The 20,597-nt window shown below is 43.2% G+C and overlaps 3 protein-coding genes across 4 annotated transcripts; all 3 read right to left on the reverse strand.

Annotated features, from left to right (window-relative positions):
- Positions 1–1,804: 1,804 nt before the first annotated feature.
- Positions 1,805–13,941, reverse strand: LOC310748458 (C-type lectin BpLec-like). 2 transcript variants are annotated; one of them, XM_083584277.1, is made up of 6 exons: positions 13,725–13,941; positions 4,144–4,219; positions 3,812–3,903; positions 3,393–3,533; positions 3,051–3,165; positions 1,805–2,019 (listed from the first exon to the last, which is right to left on the reverse strand). In XM_083584277.1, exons 2-6 carry the CDS (start codon positions 4,208–4,210, stop codon positions 1,952–1,954), a joined length of 483 nt encoding a protein of 160 aa, XP_083440403.1. In that variant the 5' UTR covers positions 4,211–4,219; positions 13,725–13,941; the 3' UTR covers positions 1,805–1,951. The 2 variants fall into 2 exon arrangements, with proteins under 2 accessions (XP_083440403.1, XP_083440404.1); XM_083584278.1 differs by lacking the exon at positions 13,725–13,941 and adding an exon at positions 5,379–5,508.
- Positions 12,415–12,858, reverse strand: LOC310747344 (ribonuclease pancreatic-like; the record flags this gene model as incomplete). Its single annotated transcript, XM_083581710.1, has 1 exon — positions 12,415–12,858. One exon carries the CDS (start codon positions 12,856–12,858, stop codon positions 12,415–12,417), a length of 444 nt encoding a protein of 147 aa, XP_083437836.1.
- A 2,121-nt stretch (positions 13,942–16,062) lies between the features above and the next one.
- Positions 16,063–18,426, reverse strand: LOC310748467 (ribonuclease pancreatic-like). Its single transcript, XM_083584295.1, has one exon. It carries the CDS (start codon positions 17,822–17,824, stop codon positions 17,390–17,392), a length of 435 nt encoding a protein of 144 aa, XP_083440421.1. The 5' UTR covers positions 17,825–18,426; the 3' UTR covers positions 16,063–17,389.
- Between the last annotated feature and the right edge of the window lie 2,171 nt (positions 18,427–20,597).

The raw sequence follows: 20,597 nt of genomic DNA on the forward strand, positions 1-20,597 counted from the left end.
CACAAGGGCCATCGAGTCCAACCCCCTGCCAAGCAGGAAACACCATCAGAGCACTCCTGACATATGGTTGTCAAGCCTCTGCTTAAAGACCTCCAAAGAAGGAGACTCCACCACACTCCTTGGCAGCAAATTCCACTGTCGAATAATATTAGGTCTCCTGATATTATTGGACGGCAACTCCCATCATCTCTGGCTGCTGCCAATGCTTTCTGGGGATGAAGAGCATTGTATTCCAACAACTTCTGGGGACAAACGGTGAAGAACAATGATCTGTTCCATGGATACTACTGTCCTGGGACCTTCTACTTGTTTTCATTTCAGGATACCAAACCTGAGCTAAAGGTATGATGTACAATGCCATCAGAGCTATTGGGACAGAACATGGTCACTGCAGATAGTGGATTTGAATAGGTGAACAGAAGACACACAGATCTAATATACTAGAGTTAATTTTTAAGCAAATTCTTAAATTTGTTCCAGGCAGATTTTTGGAATTACCAGGTTAGGTAATGGTCCATTAAGGAAACAAAGGGAGAGACTCTGAACTCTTGGGTAGTTAAAAAGACAAATATAGAGATGAGGGTTGAGAAATTGGACCAGGATTCTTTCTTGCAAGGCACACTGGGATGAATGCCAGCCAGCTGAGCCACAGTGTGAATGCTGGGCCCATACACTGGGTGCACATAGTGGCACATGGGGGACGGGGAAGTTTCCCTGAACCTTGCTGCGTGACCAAAGCATGACTCTGGCAGTTGGCTCAAGAAATGGGAGTGTTTAGATCCATTAATCCAGGTCATCTGGCCAGAACTAATTGGTTCTATTAATTTGGTTTAATTACATTGATTAGCTGTTACCCATCTTGTTGTCTTGAGCCTTCTTTTGGCATGCTGGAAATTGGTCTAGCATCCCACAACATTGCAGGGGTTAGGTAGCAATTTTTAGTGCTAGGATGCCCCTGTTTGGGTATAGTTCTCTCCCTTCCCTGGGGAGGAATTTTAAGGATTGCCCCCACCAGGGGCGAATGAAGGCTAACCGACACCCGGGGCGGGGGAAACCGCTGGCTGGGCACGTGTTGCGCCGCTATGTACGACGTATGCATGGCGTCGCTACATAAGGCACATGTGCAGCGTCGCTACGTACAGTGCATGCATGCAACACCGCACATGCGTTGTACGTAGCAGTTTGCCGCCGGTGCTGCCTGAGTGCTGTACGGACGGTGGTGGGAATCTCTGCTTGCGGCTGTAGCAGCAACGGAGGGATCCCAGTGCTGTCTGTACAGTGCTCGGGTGGCGCCGGCGGCAAACCACTATGTACAGCGCATGTGTGGCGTCGCTATGTACAGCACATGCATTGTACGTAGCGGTTTGCTGCTGGCGCCGCTCGAACGCCGTATGGACGGTGGTGGGATCCTCTACTCACAGCTGCAGCCGTGAATGGAGGATCCTCCACATGCGGCTACAGCGGCGCAATGGCTGCTTGCACAGCCACACCCAGGGGCAGCGGGTCGAGCACCCCACGGGGTGCCTTCTTGTCGCCCCCCCAGACATATACCAAGAAAAAAGCACATCAAGAACTCTGCCTCCCCCCCCCAGACATGGCACCCAGGACGCACCGCTCCCTGCCCCCCCTTGCAACGCCACTGGCCACTGTTTGAGATTAGTGGCCTTGGAGGGGGAGCTGTAAGCATGGATGGACAGAGAAGGACAGCAGTGCACCAGGAAATACATGCATGGAAGCAAGTTTATTGAGGTTATGCTGTGCTGCATCTGTACAAATATTTCAAAGGAAAGGGGAAAACTGAAGATAATCTCTATAGGGAAGTTTATTTTGAAAGTGATGATTGACAACTGGACATTTATGTTGAGGGATGGGGGAGGAGGGAATGATATCAGAAAGGCATCTGATGTCAAGGCAACTTCCTAGCAGACATAGTTCTGAAGTACCATCTCCTTCAGAGTTCTTGTTTGCAGACAAAGTTGTTCAGAGTCTTGCAGGCTCTATTATTCCACTGCTGAAAACCTAAAATTCAAGACAAAAGTTATAATTGAAGACATAACAAAAATTACTTGCCCTATTATTTATTGCCCCAATGCATGTAGTTTAGAGTAGGAATAAGGAATTGGAACTAAGATTGCAGGCTTGATCTCTAGCTGACCAATAATTTATAGGTCATTCACCTACAACACTTCAAAGTGTCACGTGCTCTTTAAGCCTAACCATTTCTTAAAGAAACATAGCAGAAAAACGATGGGATGATCCAAACCATAGTGTGTGAGGCAACCACTGTTTTCTGGATAAAATATGCAAGTGATGATAATCACATGCAGTCTAAGTATGAAGACTGACTGTAGAAAAACCATTCACCTTGTGGTGTGATTGAAAGTGACCCTAAATGACTGGCAATGGGACCTCTGCTGGCCTGGTCTACAGATATATTGAATTGTGAACCTTGAAACAGAGAAGCACCAGGCTGAGGGTTGCATCCACCCAACTCATACTTGGAGTCAAAAGGTAAAAGGTAAAGGTAAAGGACTCCTGGATGGTTAAGCCCAGTCAAAGGTGACTATGGGGTGTGGCGCTTATCTCTCTTCAGGCCGAGGGAGCCGACGTTTGTCTACAGACAGCTTTCCGGGTCATGTAGGCAGCATGTCTAAACTGCTTCTGGCACAACGGGACACTGTGATGGAAGCCAGAGTGCACAGAAATGCCATTTAGCTTCCCATCACAGTGGTACCTGTTTATCTACTTGCACTGGTATGCTTTTGAGCTGCTAGAGTCTACCCAGATTGCATTGATTTTGATGGTTCTAGTTTTAAAGTGAGATCATAGAACTGTAGAGTTGGAAAGGTCCCTGTGGATCATCTAGTCCAACCCCCTGCAATACAAGAAGATGCAGCTGTCCCATACAGGGATTGAATCTGCAACTTTGGGGTTATCAGCACCATGCTCTAACCCACTGAGCAATTCCCCCCATTGAAATCCTGGAAATTGATGAAGAGTACAGAATATATTCAATTCTTTATATTAGTCCCTGCAAATGGCTTCCTTACCTGTGCTAAATCGCAGTTCCACACAATATTCTGCGTGGCCTGAGTTGTCTGGCTGATGTGGATACCAGTTTTGGTAATTGTAGGTTGATTCATCAGCCCACCTCCAACGCCCATTCTGCGTGAAAGAGATGGAATAGATCATGCAATCATTTGTAATGAGGAGCGCCAAGATCATGGGTATTGCCAGTTATGGTTGAGATATTAGAGGAGGAACCCCATAGAAAAGAATCAAAAAGTAGTGTATGAGATTCATCCTGGGTGATTTTCAAGATAAGGGTGGAATGATGATTCTAAGAGCTCACTTCTCTGTGACAATGACCTGAGTAAGTGAAGGCAACTCACCTCACGGGGATCATGGAGCCCAATCCAGACATGACTTGGGTTTTTCTGGTATGTGGCAATGTGCTTGGCCACCAAGGCTGCCTCTTTCTCAGTGAGAATGGAGGCAAGATGAGTCCCACGGCCATAGCTCTGGCACTCAATCTAAGAATGGAGAAGAGATTAAAGATGATTTGCCAGCATTATCATATTCCACCAGTACAGATCAGGGAGAAATTCAATACAAAAATCCCATAACAGAAACTACAATAGAGATATCAAATTTTTCAAAAGTAGGGTGTCCATGACTTGACTTTTGACAAACAGGGGATCCACAGTACTTAGCTAATTGGAAACTGCAGCTCCAAGGGAACCAGAAATCTGATAGGAATCTCACAAACATACATACAATTATTGTTTGGTAGGTGAGGCATGCTTCTTACCTCAGCTTCATACCATGACATCTTATAATCAAAATATGCATAGCAGTTGCCCTGGTTTTGCATCCAGTCCCTGGGGCAGGAGCTGGCCTTGGCTGTAAAGTGAGAGGAGAAAGAAGTAGAAAGGGAGGACCAAAGCAGTAAGAAGCTTGCTCTTTGTGAATACAATTGGGGATTCCATTGAATATTTTAAACTCAAAGATACTGTTTTAAAAATCCTGCTCCTTTGTCTTAATAGCATGAGCTGGGCTACTCTCCATTGAAAATCTAAGAAGTACTTTTTAATGACTGCTTAACTCCAAGCAGACTTCTGGGTAATTTGGTATTATGCTCACCTCCTGAGAAACAACTGGAGACCAGAATTCCAAGGTAAAAGCTGAACTTGATGGTGAATCCCATCATCCTGTTGACCTTTGGGAAAGAGGAACATGCCATAAATGCAGCTGGTCTATTTGTTGGTGGTCATTCATTCAAATTGATGATGGAAGGAAGGAGGATTAAATATTTTCTATATTTAAAATCACAATTCTTCTTTATTTGAGCTTCCAAAAAGTGGAAAGATTAGAGGAAGAAGAGAGAAAGAGAAAGAAAAGCGGGTGGCGCTGTGGGTTAAACCACAGAGCCTAGGACTTGCCGATCAGAAGGTCAGTGGTTCAAATCCCCGCGACGGGGTGAGCTCACATTGCTCGGTCTCTGCTTCTGCCAACCTAGCAGTTTGAAAGCACGTCAAAGTGCAAGTAGATAAATAGGTACCGCTCTGGCGGGAAGGTAAACGGCATTTCCGTGCGTTTCGCCAGAAGCGGCTTAGTCATGCAGGCCACATGACCCGGAAGCTGTACGCTGGCTCCCTCGGCCAATAAAGCGAGATGAGCGCTGCAACCCCAGAGTCGGCCACGACTGGACCTAAGGGTCAGGGGTCTCTTTACCTTTACCTTATGTGTGCTTAATATTGCCTCAATACCCTCCTTTCTAGAGTTGCTTGAAGTGAATGGTATCTGTGGGGACTTATATTGATCCACTTTTATATTATGAGCAGAGTACTGCTGTGCATGCAGGAGGTTTAGAAGAAATAGAGTTGCCTATCTCCTGGCAAATTAGAACTTTAATGGCAGAAGGGCTTGGATAGTTTGGTGAGCTAAGGTAGACCTCCACTGTTCATTCCCCAAAGTGAACGCCCTCAGGATGAAGGTGGCTTTCAATCCACTGGATCAAAGGTTTCACTGTTTGTCAAAGAGGTGCCAGGATTTGGTCCTCTTCAACACCAGCCTAGAGATGGTGTGTTGAATACCCCCATCCCAATGGAGCCAATGACTAGTAAGTCACCTCAACCACAAATAACTTCTGCCATGGCTAGAGCCATGTTTGGAGGTGGAAGACAACTCACTAATTTGCACCACCCCATCCCATTTAGGATTGAACTAGAAGAGGGAAATCCCCTGGGGGGACTCGGGGGGACTTTGCTGGCAGAAAGGTGTAGACGGGTGGGTGTACTGCTAGTGATAGCCCCCAAACAAAATATAAATCAGTGACCACAGTGTCAAAAGTGAATTTGTGGTCACATCCAACTTACCCAAGTTCCGTTCCCTTCAAGTGATGGATATTTTTGCACAAGCAAGGCTGTCTCCCCAGCTGCTGCCTACATTCTTATATAGCCCTTGAGGGGTGGGGCAGTTGTCTTTCTATGGAATATGGATTAATAGAGAAAAGGGATATTACCAATTTCCCAGAAAACCATAAAATCTGTGTATTGGCGTCCAAAGGATTTTTTTCTATCAGGTGCTGGCAAAGTAAATACTGTAGATATGATCAACATACATAAACAGCATGAGAAAATAGGTCTTTATATAAGGTATATAAAGGAAATGCCAGTGGAATGGGTGTGCTTGTGGCAACCATGCTCAGGGAAAGCATATTGCAGTGCCTCATTGCTGTGTTGTAGTTCCTCATTGCTAAGAAAGGCTGTTGCTATGTGCCTTATCACTATGTGCCTTAAGAAGATGCATAATAGCTGTAGCTACAGGTAGGTAGCTCTGTCGGTCTGCCGTAGTCGACACAAAATAAATAAAATAAAATATAAAATAAAAATCCTTCCAGTAGCACCTTAAAGACCAACTAAGTTAGTTATTGGTATGAGCTTTCGTGTGCATGCACATTCTTCAGATACACTGAAACAGAAGTCACCAGACCCATATATATATATGCATGCTGTGTTTGCATTCTGTGGTTGGCAGCCATTGGATCAAGGAACCAGACTCACCTTTGCTTTTTAATATTTGTTTAGAGCCCCTGGCTCACGCCTTTAGACAACATCGCGAGATTCTAAATATTCTAAATATTTGAATCCCACTGTTAGCCCTAATTTTCCAATGTGAGCAACCCTAGAATATATGTACATAGCACCTTGGGCTGGTTGGACAATATTAGGATCAAAATATCTGAAATCTCAGGTGACTCTGGAAACAAATCGCTTAGAATAAGGTTACCAGATTTTTTTCAATGAATCCAGGGACACTTTTCATTGTCAATGGATTTCATATGGGGACTGATTTGTAAATCCAGGGACTGTCCCCGGGAATCGAGGACGTCTGGTAACCTTAACTTAAAAGAATATGGAATATATTGGCTAATAAAAACAATTTTTATCCATTTTCACATTCTAAACTTACTCTGTGGGGAAACCCCACACTACGAATTGTGAAACATACAGTGATATGGTAAAAATTGGATGGAAGCAGGTGTATTGACATTGGACCAACTGATAGATGGGGAAGATGAATTTTATACTTTTGCTATTTTAAGACAAAAATATCATGTATCAGATGTAGCCCAATGGCAATATCTTAAATTACAACATCTCCTAACATGTGTGTTTGGGCCGTCAGCACTTTCAGCTTCCAAGATACCTGAGATATTGGAGCAATTGGACAGCTCATTCAAAAATAAAAAGCCAGCAATTACTTTTTATAGATAGCAATACACAAGTTTGATATGCAGACTGTAAAAGATGATTGGAATAAAGAATTGGAACTTCCATTATTACCAAGAGTGGGAAAATGTACTAGCTTCAATACCTAAGGTGTCATTAGATTTAAAATTAAGACTAATACAACATAAAATAATATCTAGAGTTTATTGGACCCCTTTACGGTTGTATAAAAAAAAGGGTTAGTGTGATGGGATGGTGAGCTGCTTGTGCGTAAAATCCTGATCCCTCAGAGTTTGGCTAAGTTCCCAAACCTCTGTCTGTGATGGAGCTCCTTAAGCATGGCTCCATCAATCGCTCGTTGAATCGGACAGTGGGCGTTTACGGAACTTCTTCCAGCATAAAAGCTCCTTAACGGAAACACGTCTTCTGGACTCTCGGCGTGACAGTTTCCGCCGAGGAGTGGGTGTTCCTACGGGAGGTCCTGAAACCCCCCCACTATTCTCGCTTGAAGTATCTCTAAGCTCTCCCTCCGACTCACTTTCCCTTGGAACTCCACTTCTCCCCCTGCTGGTCCCCTCCTCCGCTGAGTGGTCTCTCTCACCCTCCATGAGCCCTTTCACCTCCTTCGTTTCAGATGACAGTTCCCTGACAGTTAGCTAAGATAGCTCCGTGTTGGAGATGTGGCAAGGACAATGCCTCTCTGAAACACATGTTTGTACAGTATTATTTACTTAACAAGTTTTGGAAGAAAGTGCTGGACTGTGTAACTATGACTGTGCAGAAAAAGTTAAATCGTTCAGTGGAGAATATTTTATTGAACTATATACCTGCAGTATGGCAACGATCAATGGGACAATGGAAATAGATTTTCCGTGCCCTGATGGTGGCCAAGAGGAGGAATATTGAGGAATTTGAAAAATAAAGATCTGATACCCTTCCATCGATGAACTGACGATATGACATCACTGGTGATTTATGAACTGACTACTTACAGGCACAGACTCTGTATGGATAAATACGATAACATTTGGAATGAGCTTATACAAAATGTAGTAGGCTATTAGCATTTACATAAGCACTAGGACAATAACACTATACCAAATAATACAATAATACATGGGAATATCGTTTATTGCTCTTTTGGGGGGGTATATTTTCATTTGTATATGTATCTTTGTTGTTGTTTTTCTTCCTCTCACTTTTCCTTGTCTCCCCCCCCCCCATTACTTTATTTCTTTTAACTGAAATCACCTTAATGAAATATAAATATTATGAAGCAGCACCTGTGAAGAAGCGGAAGCTGTCACTGCTACCGCTACCAATTTCCACCAGGGCTGGGGCAACAGGGCACCTGCAGTGGTGCCACCTCTGGGCATTCTGCCACCCGAGGCAGCTGCTTCTTGGGTGGTCTGGTCCTGGAATGGAGATACACACACACAAACACTGGTGGGAACTGCAGCTGTGCAACAGTACAACTGAAATACTTCCTCAGTGTGTCTCAAATGTCCATTAACCAAATGTAGTTTTGAAATGTGCTGGCAAATGTTTGGTCATTGCTGTATTGCAGAATGCCGCTGGCTGCCATTATGTGCATATATATGTTCTTTTTATTTGTAGGTCTATACTTCTCACTTTTTGGGACGTGGGTGGAGTTGTGGGTTAAACCACGGAGTCTAGGGTTTGCCAATCAGAAGGTCGGCGGTTCGAATCCCTGCGATGGGGTGAGCTCCTGTTGCTCAGTCCCTGCTCCTGCCAACCTAGCAGTCGAAAGCACATCAAAGTGCTCTGGCAGGAAGGTAAACGGTGTTTCCGTGCACTGCTCTGGTTCACCAGAAGTGGCTTAGTCATGCTGGCCATGTGACCTGAAAGCTGTATGCCGGCTCCCTCGGCCAATAAAGCGAGATGAGCACCACAATTAGAAAATAAATTTAATACAGTTCATTTTAGGGTGGGTGTGTTCCTGCACTGTGGTCTAAACCACTGAGCCTCTGGGGCTTGCTGATCAGAAGGTTGGCAGTTTGAATCTCCCTGATGGAGAGAGTTCCAGTTGCTCCGTCCCAGTTCCTGACAACCTAGCAGTTTGAAAGCACACCAGTGCAAGTAGATAAATAGGTACTGCTACGGCGGGAAGGTAAACAGCGTTTCCATGCACTCTGGCTTCCAACACAGTGTCCAGTTGCACCAGAAGCAGTTTAGTCATACTGGCCACATGACCCGGAAAGCTATCTGTGGACAAACACTGGCTCCCTCGGCCTGAAAGCAAGATGAGCGCCACAACCCCATAGTCGCTTTTGACTGGACTTAGCTGTCCAGGGGTCCTTTACCTTTTTACCTTTTACCGTTGAATTTATGTTATGTAATTTTTACTAATGTTTTTGCATGTTGACAGTCTCATTTGTTCCTTTCTTAGATTTACTGAAAGCAAACAACTTCTATAACAGCACTATGAGCAGTTTAGGTATGCAGTTCTGTGTTGTTAATAATTTACATTTGCATGCAAATCAATTTAATTTTTAGTGCAAACTTCCTTATTTGTTTATTACCTATGTACACACAATTATTCTGCAGAACAGAACTTCCTTTTAAATGGCACAACAAATATGTAACCAATTGAAAAGCGGTAGGTGTCAGCCATCAAAAATGAGAAAGTGGAAATGTGTATAGTACTCACCGGCACTTGATTTAGCAGTACTAAAAGTGATTGGCAACTTCACAGCCCTCCAGCACTTGGAAACCAAAATCTGGGGTGCCATTTTCCCAGACACCATCTTCCCATTTTTTAATCGCAGAAGCACGATGGCCATTTTGATTGCTGCAATCTCTCACATTTCCATGCCACAGTTGCTGCCCTTTTTTCACCCATGGCTCCCAAAAAATGTGCATTTTGAGGAGCCACACAAGATTGGGGGAAATCGTGCTACAAAATCTTGTGAGATCATGGTAACCAAAATGGCCGCCATTCTCTCGTGATAAAAAAAACACAGGATGCCCCGGTTTTTCCAGGACATTTGCAAGGTATGCATTCTCCATGTTAAAAACCACTGTCTTCTCTGTGAAAGCATGGATAGCACATGATTTAGCATGCAGCACATGATTTAACAATTCTGCAAGTGGTTGCCAATCAGCAGCCTCCTCCTTAAAACCACTTTTTTCAGTATACTTGTCACCCCCCTTCACAGAAGTGTAGATACTTGACCTGTGTATGCCAGGGGTGCCCAAACTTATTTCAAAGAGGGCCAGATTTGATGAAGCTTTTTTGAGGATTGAAGTTTTTACCCCAAAGCTGGTGAGCTTTTTAAAGGATTTTACCCCAGGACATATATTACCACAGGGGCCGGATTAATTCGTGAGCTTTTTAATTTTTTGATTAATTGGTGAGCTTTCTAAAGGATTTTACCCCAGGACATATACTGCCACAGGGACCGGATTAATTCATCGTGACTAGGCCCTCGAAACGGACTTGGGACATGCCTGGTGTCACTGGCGAAGGAACCCTCTCCGGCACCCGGGGGCACCGAGGGGCGGGGCAAACTGCCTGGCGGTGCACACACAATGTCCGTACAGACTACGCACATGCTGCAGCCCATACGGTCGCCGTGTGAGCAGCACCCCGTACGGACTGCGCATGCATGGCAGCCCATACGGACGCTACTCGAGCGGCACCCATATTAACTGTGCGTGCGCCCTCGGCCACTCTACAGCTGGGGGGAGGCAGCGGCCCATCTTGTCACACACCCCAGAGTGGTGCCCAGGCAATCCGCCCCCTCCGCCCCCCTTCATATGCCCCATCTGGTGTATGCCATATGATGTTTACTAAGCTTATTGCTTGTTACCTATGAGAACAGAAGAGGAGTATGATGCCACATAGTGAACACTGGAGAGCAGCAGTGGGCCACCTATGTGAGAGGTGTAGCTACCAATATATCCTCCTTTCAAAGTTAAAGCAATTTTTAAGCAATTGACCTCAGAAATGTGATAATTGTAGAGAAACTATTGTATCAAATTAAAGCATATGGAATATCAGATTATAATATGCCACCCAAAGAGCATGTATTTGTTTGCAAATATGCTCCACATCTGGGTTCAGCTGGTAGCAATGAGGTCACTATAGTCCGTTGACTCAGCTGCTGAAATGCTATGGAAAGTTATGAACATTCCAGTACTGAGATTTTTATTTTTTTTGGTTTTTTATTCCTGTCAGCTCAAAAGGACAAAGGACAGATTAGGCTAGGTGAATGTTGAATGATGCAGGATTGAAATTAATTGGTTTCTAGCTGTAATGGTAATAAGAATATGAAAAAATGGTCCCTTTTTTCTTGGTAAATAACCAAGAGCTTAAGATATAATATTATAAGAGGATGGGTAGAAAATAAGGGGTTTAATTGTAATGTTGGGAGATAAGGATTTGCTGGATAAACAATTCAAACTGGAATACAAGAAGGGGAGGTATGAGGAGGTCAGTGAAAGATGTTATTCAAAAATAAGTTCTGAACGTTGTGTGTTTTTTTATTATTTTTATTTTTAACTTTTTCTTTTTATTGTTTGTAAAAAATGGAAAATCCTAATAAAATATCTTATTAAAAAAAAGGACAGATTAGGCTAGGAAGGGAGTGTAAGGAAAGGAGGGAGGCAATACTTTCTTTATCTAGCTATTAAAATTAGTGCCAAGGCACAAATAGGGATGGACAAATCTGTTCATATAAATTTCTCCCAGGTTCTCATTCTTCCAGTCTTAAATCCTGCTCCAGTTTATTATTATTATTTCCAGTTAATCAGCATTTTAGTACATATTTCCTCAATATACACATTTTTGCAAGCAGTACCCCCCGAATACAATACATTTCTGTATATAATTTTCACAAATATGTGCATTTTTATGCTCACATTCCCTTAGTACAGTGGTACCTCGGGTTACATACACTTCAGGTTACATACGCTTCAGGTTACAGACTCCGCTAACCCAGAAATAGTGCTTCAGGTTAAGAACTTTGCTTCAGGATGAGAACAGAAATCGTGCTCCAATGGCGCGGCAGCAGCAGGAGGCCCCATTAGCTAAAGTGGTGCTTCAGGTTAAGAACAGTTTCAGGTTAAGTACGGACCTCCAGAACGAATTAAGTACTTAACCCGAGGTACCACTGTATACTCATTTTGGTCAGCATAACTCGGATGAAGAGCTTTATTGCAAAATTCAGAGAAGTATGTATTTCGAATGTTTTGGTTCCCATGCAGTTTTGGAAGATGTGAATTAGGTAGTGCCACATTAAAATGTGAATCAAAATGAATTTGCCATCCATCCCTTGGTGGAACAAACATGGCATGTTTATACTTCTGCTTATAAATCTGATGTTGTTTGGTGAAAATGCTGAGGAGAGGGACGCAGCAGGTGATGCTTTCATTATCATGGTGGAAAGAGGGAAAAGATACCCATAGAGGCCAAAAGGAAAAGGGATGAAGAAATGTCACCCAAAGGTATTTCCCATAGCTGCTTCTTGAAGAACTACAGTTCCCAGGGTTCCCTGGGAAAGCAAATGAGTCTTGGAGAAGCAAAAGTTTGTATTGTGGATATGTTATAGAGATACATCGAGGTGAAAGCATGCAGGATAATAGAACTGAGTTTGGGCCAAAATGTCCAACAGCTTCTGGCTTTTGTAGATGGAGGATGAGTTGCATCACCATTTGCCTATGTCCTTTGAGTCACATAGTGAGTCGGATGGTTGCCGGTGCAGGTCACACGAATGCGTAAGTGTGCGGGTTTGCCACTGTACCTGCAGTTATAAGGAGGTGGGCCACCTGTGTATCTGCAGAGGACCATATCAAAGGAGTCTGTGCTGTCAAAGTAGTTACTTGAAGGAGTCCCTCTCCCTCTGCACACTTGCACGACACTTATGGGGAAGTCGTTGATGAAGGTACTTGTCTCTTTGCAAACATATCGAGTCATCCCTCTCTGCATCATCATCAGCGTGCAGTAAGTGTCAGGGTGGGAAGTTGGGTAGCTTTTGGGGTAATCTATGTGCTTCCAAACAAAAGCTTCTCGGGACTGTCCTTCACCAGACCGCACAAGCAGAAGCCCAAGAAGGATGGCCAGATGCGCCAGCAATGAGCAGGAGACCTTGGAGGACCACATGGTGGGGGCTTGGAATCTACAGAGAGGAGGAGGAGGAGGAGGAGGAATAAATGGGGGAATATTAAAGTGATGCCTATTTGTGTAAGATGAAAACAAGGCTATATACAAAATGAGGTAGTAGAAGTCTAGAGTGAACCATTTCAGGCTTCAGGTAGTAGTGCTGGTGGGCTGAAATTAGGGATAAGGGAGAAATAAGATTCAGTTCACATTTAAAAGCGAATCCATGAACTCTAGGCTGTCTGAAACAGAATACAAACAAAAACGCTGCTGTCCTTTGAAATTCACATTTTCCCCGAATTTTGCAATGCAGCTGTTGTTGTTGTTAGTAAAAATTCTATACCACCCTTCATCCAAAGATCACAGGGTGGTTTACAATATAAAGACACAAAAATACATATCACAATAACAAACATTAAACATATTTCCATAATCAGGGAAAGAAACACCAATGAGAGGGGTGTAGATAGAGCCAGTGGTGGAGAAAACTTAGCAGGTACAGTGGTACCTCAGGTTACAGACACTTCAGGTTACAGACGCTTCAGATTACAGTTACAGACTCCACTAACCCAGAAATGGTACCTTGGGTTAAGAACTTTGCTTCAGGATGAGAACAGAAATCGCACAACGGCGGCACAATGGCAGCGGGAGGCCTCATTAGCTAAGGTGGTGCTTCAGGTTAAGAACAGTTTCAGGTTAAGAACGGACCTCCGGAATGAATTAAGTACTTAACCCGAGGTACCACTGTAATATTGTTTATCTTCACCTGCTGATTTCTGCAAATCTTGTTACTACTGAAAGGTACCAAAGGACTCTATATGCAAAGAACAGACTCAGAGCAAGACTGATTAGGATGATTTCCTACCTACCGTATATATAAGAAAGAATGGCAGCAACAAGAGTAACTTTTCAGGTGGGAAATGACTTTATCCTGGTCTCCTCTGATCACTTACGCTTAGTGAGATCCCACTTATATTCCATAAGGTTGAAGAATCTCTCTCCAGCACGCAAGCTTTTGAGTGGCAATGTGACTGCTCTCTTCTTGTAAATATGGATCTCTTCCAATGTAGTTAGGCACTCTCCCAGCTCTGAATTGGGAAATTCTTACTTTTCAACTTCATTCATTGGTCAAGGGACTCTTGAGTATATATATCCACCTGATGTTTATCTCTCTCAGTGCAGATCTCAGAAGCTTATTGGAGAGTTTCCACAACTAACGGTGCAGCAACGGTGGACAAATAGCAGCTGATGCCCCAACCAATTTTAATCTTAATATTTCTGCATGTTGAATGTAAGATGAGCCCTGGTGGGTCAGATATGCATCAGGCTGCCTTCTGGAGTGCCTAGAGAGGGAACCAAATGCTCCCAACAACTTCAACACCTCCAACTATCCAGATGGCACTCCCAAAAGTATGACGGGGGGAGACCAAGGCACGGGGATATACCATGGTGATGATGGGTCAGAAAATATGGAGCAAATGTTTTCTTCTGGGTAGATATGGATAAGCTTTCACTGTTGACTTCTAGAGAGGCTAGAGAGGGAAATTAATGCTGGCAACACAACAACTCCAAAGGAAAGAAAGACGCCTGTAGACAATAATTTATCAGTGAGATGATGTGTCAGAATGTATTGACAGCTGGAACAACTGTAGGCACCATCATTTGAGCAAATGATCCTGGCCCTTTAAAAGGAAAAAAGAAAAAGAAACTCCTATGCTCTGCTTGTTCAGGTTTCACACTTGGCAGGCTTCACTGGGACTGCTCTTATCTACTTATCTGCCCAATTTCCAGAGATGTTCAGCCCTGAAAAACAGTGACAACAACCAAGAGTTCAGAGTACAAGCACTTCTCAGCTAAGCCAACAGAATGCCTGGGGTATTTAAATATCATCTGATACTTAGTGATGTAGGATTGTAATTTGATATACTGGTTTTCTGTTGCCATTCCATTCTGCAACTCTTCCCCCCCGCCGCCCTTTTCTTTTCTTTTCTTTTCTGGACAAGGATAGGTGGATTTGACTGACTGAATCCAAAGAATGCTCACTAATGGTTCCTCATCAACCTGGAAGAAAGTGGAGTGCTGCACAGTTCTTTCCTGGGCCCCGTTGTTTATAAATTACTTGGATGCAGGAATTGAGATTATGCTCATCACATCTGGGAGGGGTAGCTAATGCCACAGAATACAGAATTGGGATTCAATATGACTTTAAGAGATTGGATAAATGGGCCAAAATATCATCATCATCATCATGATATATCCTACCTAAGCTACTCTGGGAGGCTTCCAACTGAATATTAATAATAATAATAATAATAATAATAAGAAGAAGAAGAAGAAGAAGAAGAAGAAGATCAAACATTAGAAACTCCCCAATATAGGGCTAACTTCAGATGTCTTTATAAAGTTGTATAATTATTTATCTCTTTAGCATCTGATGGGAGGGCAGCACTACCGAGAAGGCCCTCTCCCTGGCCCCCTGTAACTTCATTTCTTGTAGCGAGGGAACCACCAGAAGGCCTTCAGGACTGGACCTGGTATCTGGGCTGAATGATGGGGATGGAGATGCTCTTTCAGGTATACAGGGCCAAAACCATTTAGGGCTTTAAAGGTCAGCACCAACCCTTTGAATTTTGCTTGGAAATATACTGCGAGCCACTGTAAATCTTTTAGAACTGGTGTTATATGTTCCCGGTATCTGCTCACAGTCACCAGTCTGGAAGTTGCATTCAAGATTAGTTGTAGTTTCTGAGTCACCCTCAAAGGTAGCCCCACGTAGAGCGCATTGCAGTAGTCTAAGCGGGAGATAACCAGAGCATGCACCACTCTGGCAAGACAGTGGGTGGGTAGGTAGGGTCTCAGTCAGCATACCAGATGGAGCTGGTAGAAAGTGGCTCTGGACACAGAATTGACCTGTGCCTCCATGGGCAGCTGTGAGTCCAAAATGACCACAAGGCTACATACCTGGTCCTTTAGGGGCACAGTTATCACATTCAGGACCAGGGATTTTTAAGGAGAAGGAAAGCAGGGCCCCAGTACTTATGAATTACTTCATAGACACAAGTACTCATTTCTCTTCCACAGCTAACCACTTCCATAGAATGAAGAAGGAATTCTCTGGGCATGCGCAGAGTGCATTACCCACACGACAGAGTTTGCCACAGCCTTCACACTTAAGAACTTCTTAGACACAGAAACACCGTTTCAGTATTTGCATTTGCAAAAAGTCATTTTATTGCATGCTAAAGCAAGGGTGCTTATGATAGTAAAGGCCTCTACAAGTTGATACATATTTGCTAAGACTGGAGGAGGTAGGAGAAAGTGTTATTTATTAACATTGATTATAGATTTCTTGCCTGCCATTCATCATATCGTCCCAAAATACTACCCACAATGTAACAATAAAGGATTAAAACCATTTGAAACAATTTACAATCCTAAAAACAAATATCTCAGGTGTCGAAAACCAGGGCAAAGAGATGAGTCTTCATCAAAGGTGAAAGCTAAACATCCCTGTGGGGAAAGGGGAATTTAACACCTTAGGGACTGTCACAGAGAATGTCTTCTCTCAGGCAGCATTCCCTAGTGTATCTGTATGGAAGGAGAAGGTCATGCTTTCAGCTCCCAGTCACTGCTAGGGAGTGACGATGCATACAGAAATCAAGCAATACACATGCCTGGGTGAAGCAGAGCGTTAATGCCATTGGGGAACTTTGTGGCCCTCAAGGTATTGAAGGATCACAACTCCCACCATCCATAACCATTGATCATACTAGTTTAGGCTGATGGGAGTTAAGGTCAAATGGCCACTAGAGGGCCACAGATTCTCCACCCCTGTTTCATTTTCTCAGTGAACAAATTGACTCGTTTGAAATGCATTATGTTTCTCAGGTGAGGGTCTGAGGAAGGGATGCTGGAGGAGGTGAAGAGGGGATATCATCATGAGATAAAAGCAGGGTTTCCAGATGTAAAAGAGGGCAGGTGTCCTACACCTTGAACAGTTGTGTAGAAAAGGGAATTTCAGCAGATCTAGCTTTCATGATGAGCTACACATTCTGCGATTATTCTTTTTAGTACCCAACCACTAAAAGTGCAAAAGTTGTGCCTCTTTGGCATCTTTCCACCTTTGGCAAAACCCTGAAAACCACATAGAAAAAGATCTGAGTAAGGAACAGTTTAATTCCCCTAGTTCCGCTTCTCAGACCTACAGTTCCCCAGGGGCCCCTGGGGAGAAGGAACTATTTCTAAACTGGGTTTAAACCTGCACTGTGGAGGTACATTGTAGGAAAAGCAGAAAGCAAAGAAAAAGAACTGAATGAGCAAAGAAGTGGCTCCCATAAATATTTGTTGGTGTCTCCTGCCCCCTCCTCTCAGGTCTACATTTCATAGGAAGGAACTATTGCTAATCCACTTTAAGCCTGCAGTGTGGATATGCCCTCAAAGTTAAACGGTAGAGAAAGCAGCAAGCAAAGGGAAATTCAACGGTTGCCAGAATGTCCTCAGACTTCTGCTTCCTGTGGATGAATGGTGGGTTGCATCACACTAGTTTGTCAAGGTGAACAGGCAATCTATTTCTGCAGCCCACACGGACTCGCTTGGACTGCACCCTGCCACGATAATTACAGTTGGGGAATCTTCCTGTGCTGCGGCAGACGACCACACGGAAGCGCCTCCTGCTGGTATATAAATTGCCCCGGAAGCGAGTTCCCCCACTGCCACAGATTGCCTGGACGGAGCGGGGGCTGCCGTTGATGAAGGTGTTGGTGGGTTTGCAGACCGGCCTGTTCAGTCCTCTCCGAGCCATCATCAAGTTGCAGTAGGCATTGGGGTTGTTTGCTGCGGTTTTCGGATAATCAATGTGTCTCCTTGCAAAATCCTGGTAGCTTGCTCCTTCGCTGGACTGCACCAGCAGAACCACAAGGAGGACGGCCAAACGCAGCAGCAGCCAGCAAGAACCTTTGGTGGTGATCATGGTGGGGCTGTTGAATCTATAGAGCAGAAGGAAGAAGAGGAGGATATTTTAAAGCAAGGAGCGAATTTCTTCAGGAATAAAATAAGAGGCACTGATAGGGATGTTTCTCACCCCTCCCCAACTTTAAGTTCCATTCTCCGCATTTCCACATTTGTTTGCAATTTATTTATTTATTTAGAAAGTCCTCAAGAACATTCAGCAGCATTTTAGCACCAATTTCTCCTAACATACACATTTTTGTCAGCAGTTTTACCTAAAATGCACATTTCTTTCAAAACACATTTCTCTAATATAATGCATTTTTACATGTTATTTTCATGAATATATGCCTTTATATATGCACTTCACCCTAATATGAGCATTTCTGTAATATAAGCATTTCTGGCTGGAGAAATGTATTGCAAAATTCAGAGAAATATAAATTTCAAAGGGGTAGCTGTGTTTCTATTTGCATATTCTTTTAAAAAGTGCAAATTAAGCAGATTGGCCTTTATACTGTATGTTAGCCAAATAAAGGGTGGTATTCAACAGTTGTCCTGTTCAGTGTAGAGCCAATGAAAATAAAGAGTATGACTAACTCTGAGTGGTACTTAGTTGAAAACTACCGGAAAAAAATTCCCCATGGGTAAATTCTAGTCAGAAGAGGTTAAGACTCACCCAGATTGCTCCTAATACATTTTATTAGGATTTATAAAGAGAAATATCAAATATCTCATTTTTTGTCCAAAGCTAAAACATTGATCTAAATACAATAAGAACATAGAAAAAAGAGAGAGAAAGAAAAGCAGGGGACATAGAGAGAGAGAAATAAAGAAAAAGAAATAGACAAGAGAGTAAAAAAGAGAGGGAGCGAGGGAGGGGGGGAAATAAAGTTCAGAAATGGAAGAACTTCTGATTCTTCATCTGACCACTGTATATAAACAGTATTCACTTCAGCCACTTCAATATAATACCCTACGGAGCCACTTTCTATAAACAAACATTATCTTCCATCCTCAAATCCAAATGTCATTATTCTGTTTTCATTTTTTCAGCTCTTGTACTCTCTCTCAATCTCTCTCTCTCTCTCTCTCTCTCTCTCTCTCTCTCTCTCTCTGTGTGTGTGTGTGTGTGTGTATCTGTAGGAACAGATTGTCATGTGATACCCTGGACATTTATCTTATAACCTTTGTTATAACCCAGAGACAGGACTTACCAGCTCAATGTGCAGTAGCCACAGCACATGTGATGGGGTTGAGCCGTCTTCCTGGCACCTGCATTCCTGCTACTTACCTGAAAGGGCTGGGAGCAGGACAGGGTGGCAGCAAGCATTTTTGGCCACATGGTTGCACTGGCAGGACCAATCTAGTATTCCTGCTGATGTGCTTGTGTGGATCAAACCGTGCCACTGCCCTGTCCCAGCCCTGTCCAGGAAAGCAGCATTGATACTAGCGCCAGGTGGGTGGCTTCACCCCAAGGCATACGCCACAACTGTTGGTGTGCTCTGCAACTAATTTAAGGTGGGTGGACTTCACTGCTAGAAAATATTGAAGATGCAAAAAATCAGGAGAGAATGGGATGTCTTTACAAATTTTATGAAGAAAGTCATTTCCCAAAATTATAATATAGAGATTAAAAATTCCACAAGTAAACAAATAGTCTCTCCATTAATGCAAAATGATTACAAACAACTAAAGATATGAGATCATATAAACTGTATAGTGGTCGAAGGAAGTCAACTTTTTCTATTTTCCTTTTGATTTCTCTCTTCCTTTTTCTTTTCAATATGTATCATTTTCTTATTTTTTGTATTTTTTCTTCCTATTAGTAGCTTTTTGGTATTTGGTAACTTGTATTATTTGTGTAACTGTACTCTTTTTTGGGCAATAATGCAATATTTATATATAGAAAAAGAAGAAAAGGAGGGGAGGAGAAAACATTAAAGATGTAATTCTCAGAGAAGCCAAGCACAGTGCTGGCAGCCACTCAAAGACAGTGCATTAGGAAGCAGCTTTATAACGAGGCAGGCTATTTGTCCATTTGGGTCAGTATTCTTTTCAGTGATTGGCAGTGGCTCTCCAGAGGTTCAGGCAGGAGTCTTTTCCCAGTCCAAGATGAAAACGCCAGTGATTGAATCTGAGACCTTTTGCATGCACAGCATGTGGTCTGCCACTGGGCCACAGTCCTTCCAAATAGCAGACCACACAATAAAGATGCCAGATGTCATAAACTTGGCGATACTGTCAGGAGCCCCAACAAAAGATACCCATTAGTAAATATGCTTCCTTGTTTTCTGGACTGTTTTTTAAAAATATATTTTTAGTTGCTTTTATGGTAGGCTTGAGGTCCATACAAAAGGCAATTCAGAAATATGAGAGAGAGAGAGAGAGAGAGAGAGAGAGAGAGAGAGAGAGAGAGAGAATATGTTAGGGATAAAAAAATCCTTCCAACTCTACCCACTAAAGAAAGAAGAGAAAGCTTCCTTAACATGGGACAGTCAAAGTTCAGTTTCCTTAAAGGGTAAAACAGCAAGCACAAGTTTGTGAAGGTCCACTTCCAACTTACCCAAGTTCCAACTTACCCAAAGTCTCAAGCTAACGGATGCCACTTTCTATGGAAGCAAGTGTATCTCTCAAGCTGCTGTCTGAATTGTTATATAGGTTTCAGTTAGGCCAGGATGAGGGGGAAAGAGGGGAAAAAATCAAGCACTTGCAACATATAGATGGTGAAAGGAGGACAGAGGGCTTTCATCTGAAAATTGCACCATTGGCTGCATGTTTCCAAAGCTTCCCGT

Source organism: Podarcis filfolensis, assembly GCF_964270895.1.
Source record: "Podarcis filfolensis genome assembly, chromosome: 13".
NCBI classification, from domain to species: Eukaryota; Metazoa; Chordata; class Lepidosauria; order Squamata; family Lacertidae; genus Podarcis; species Podarcis filfolensis.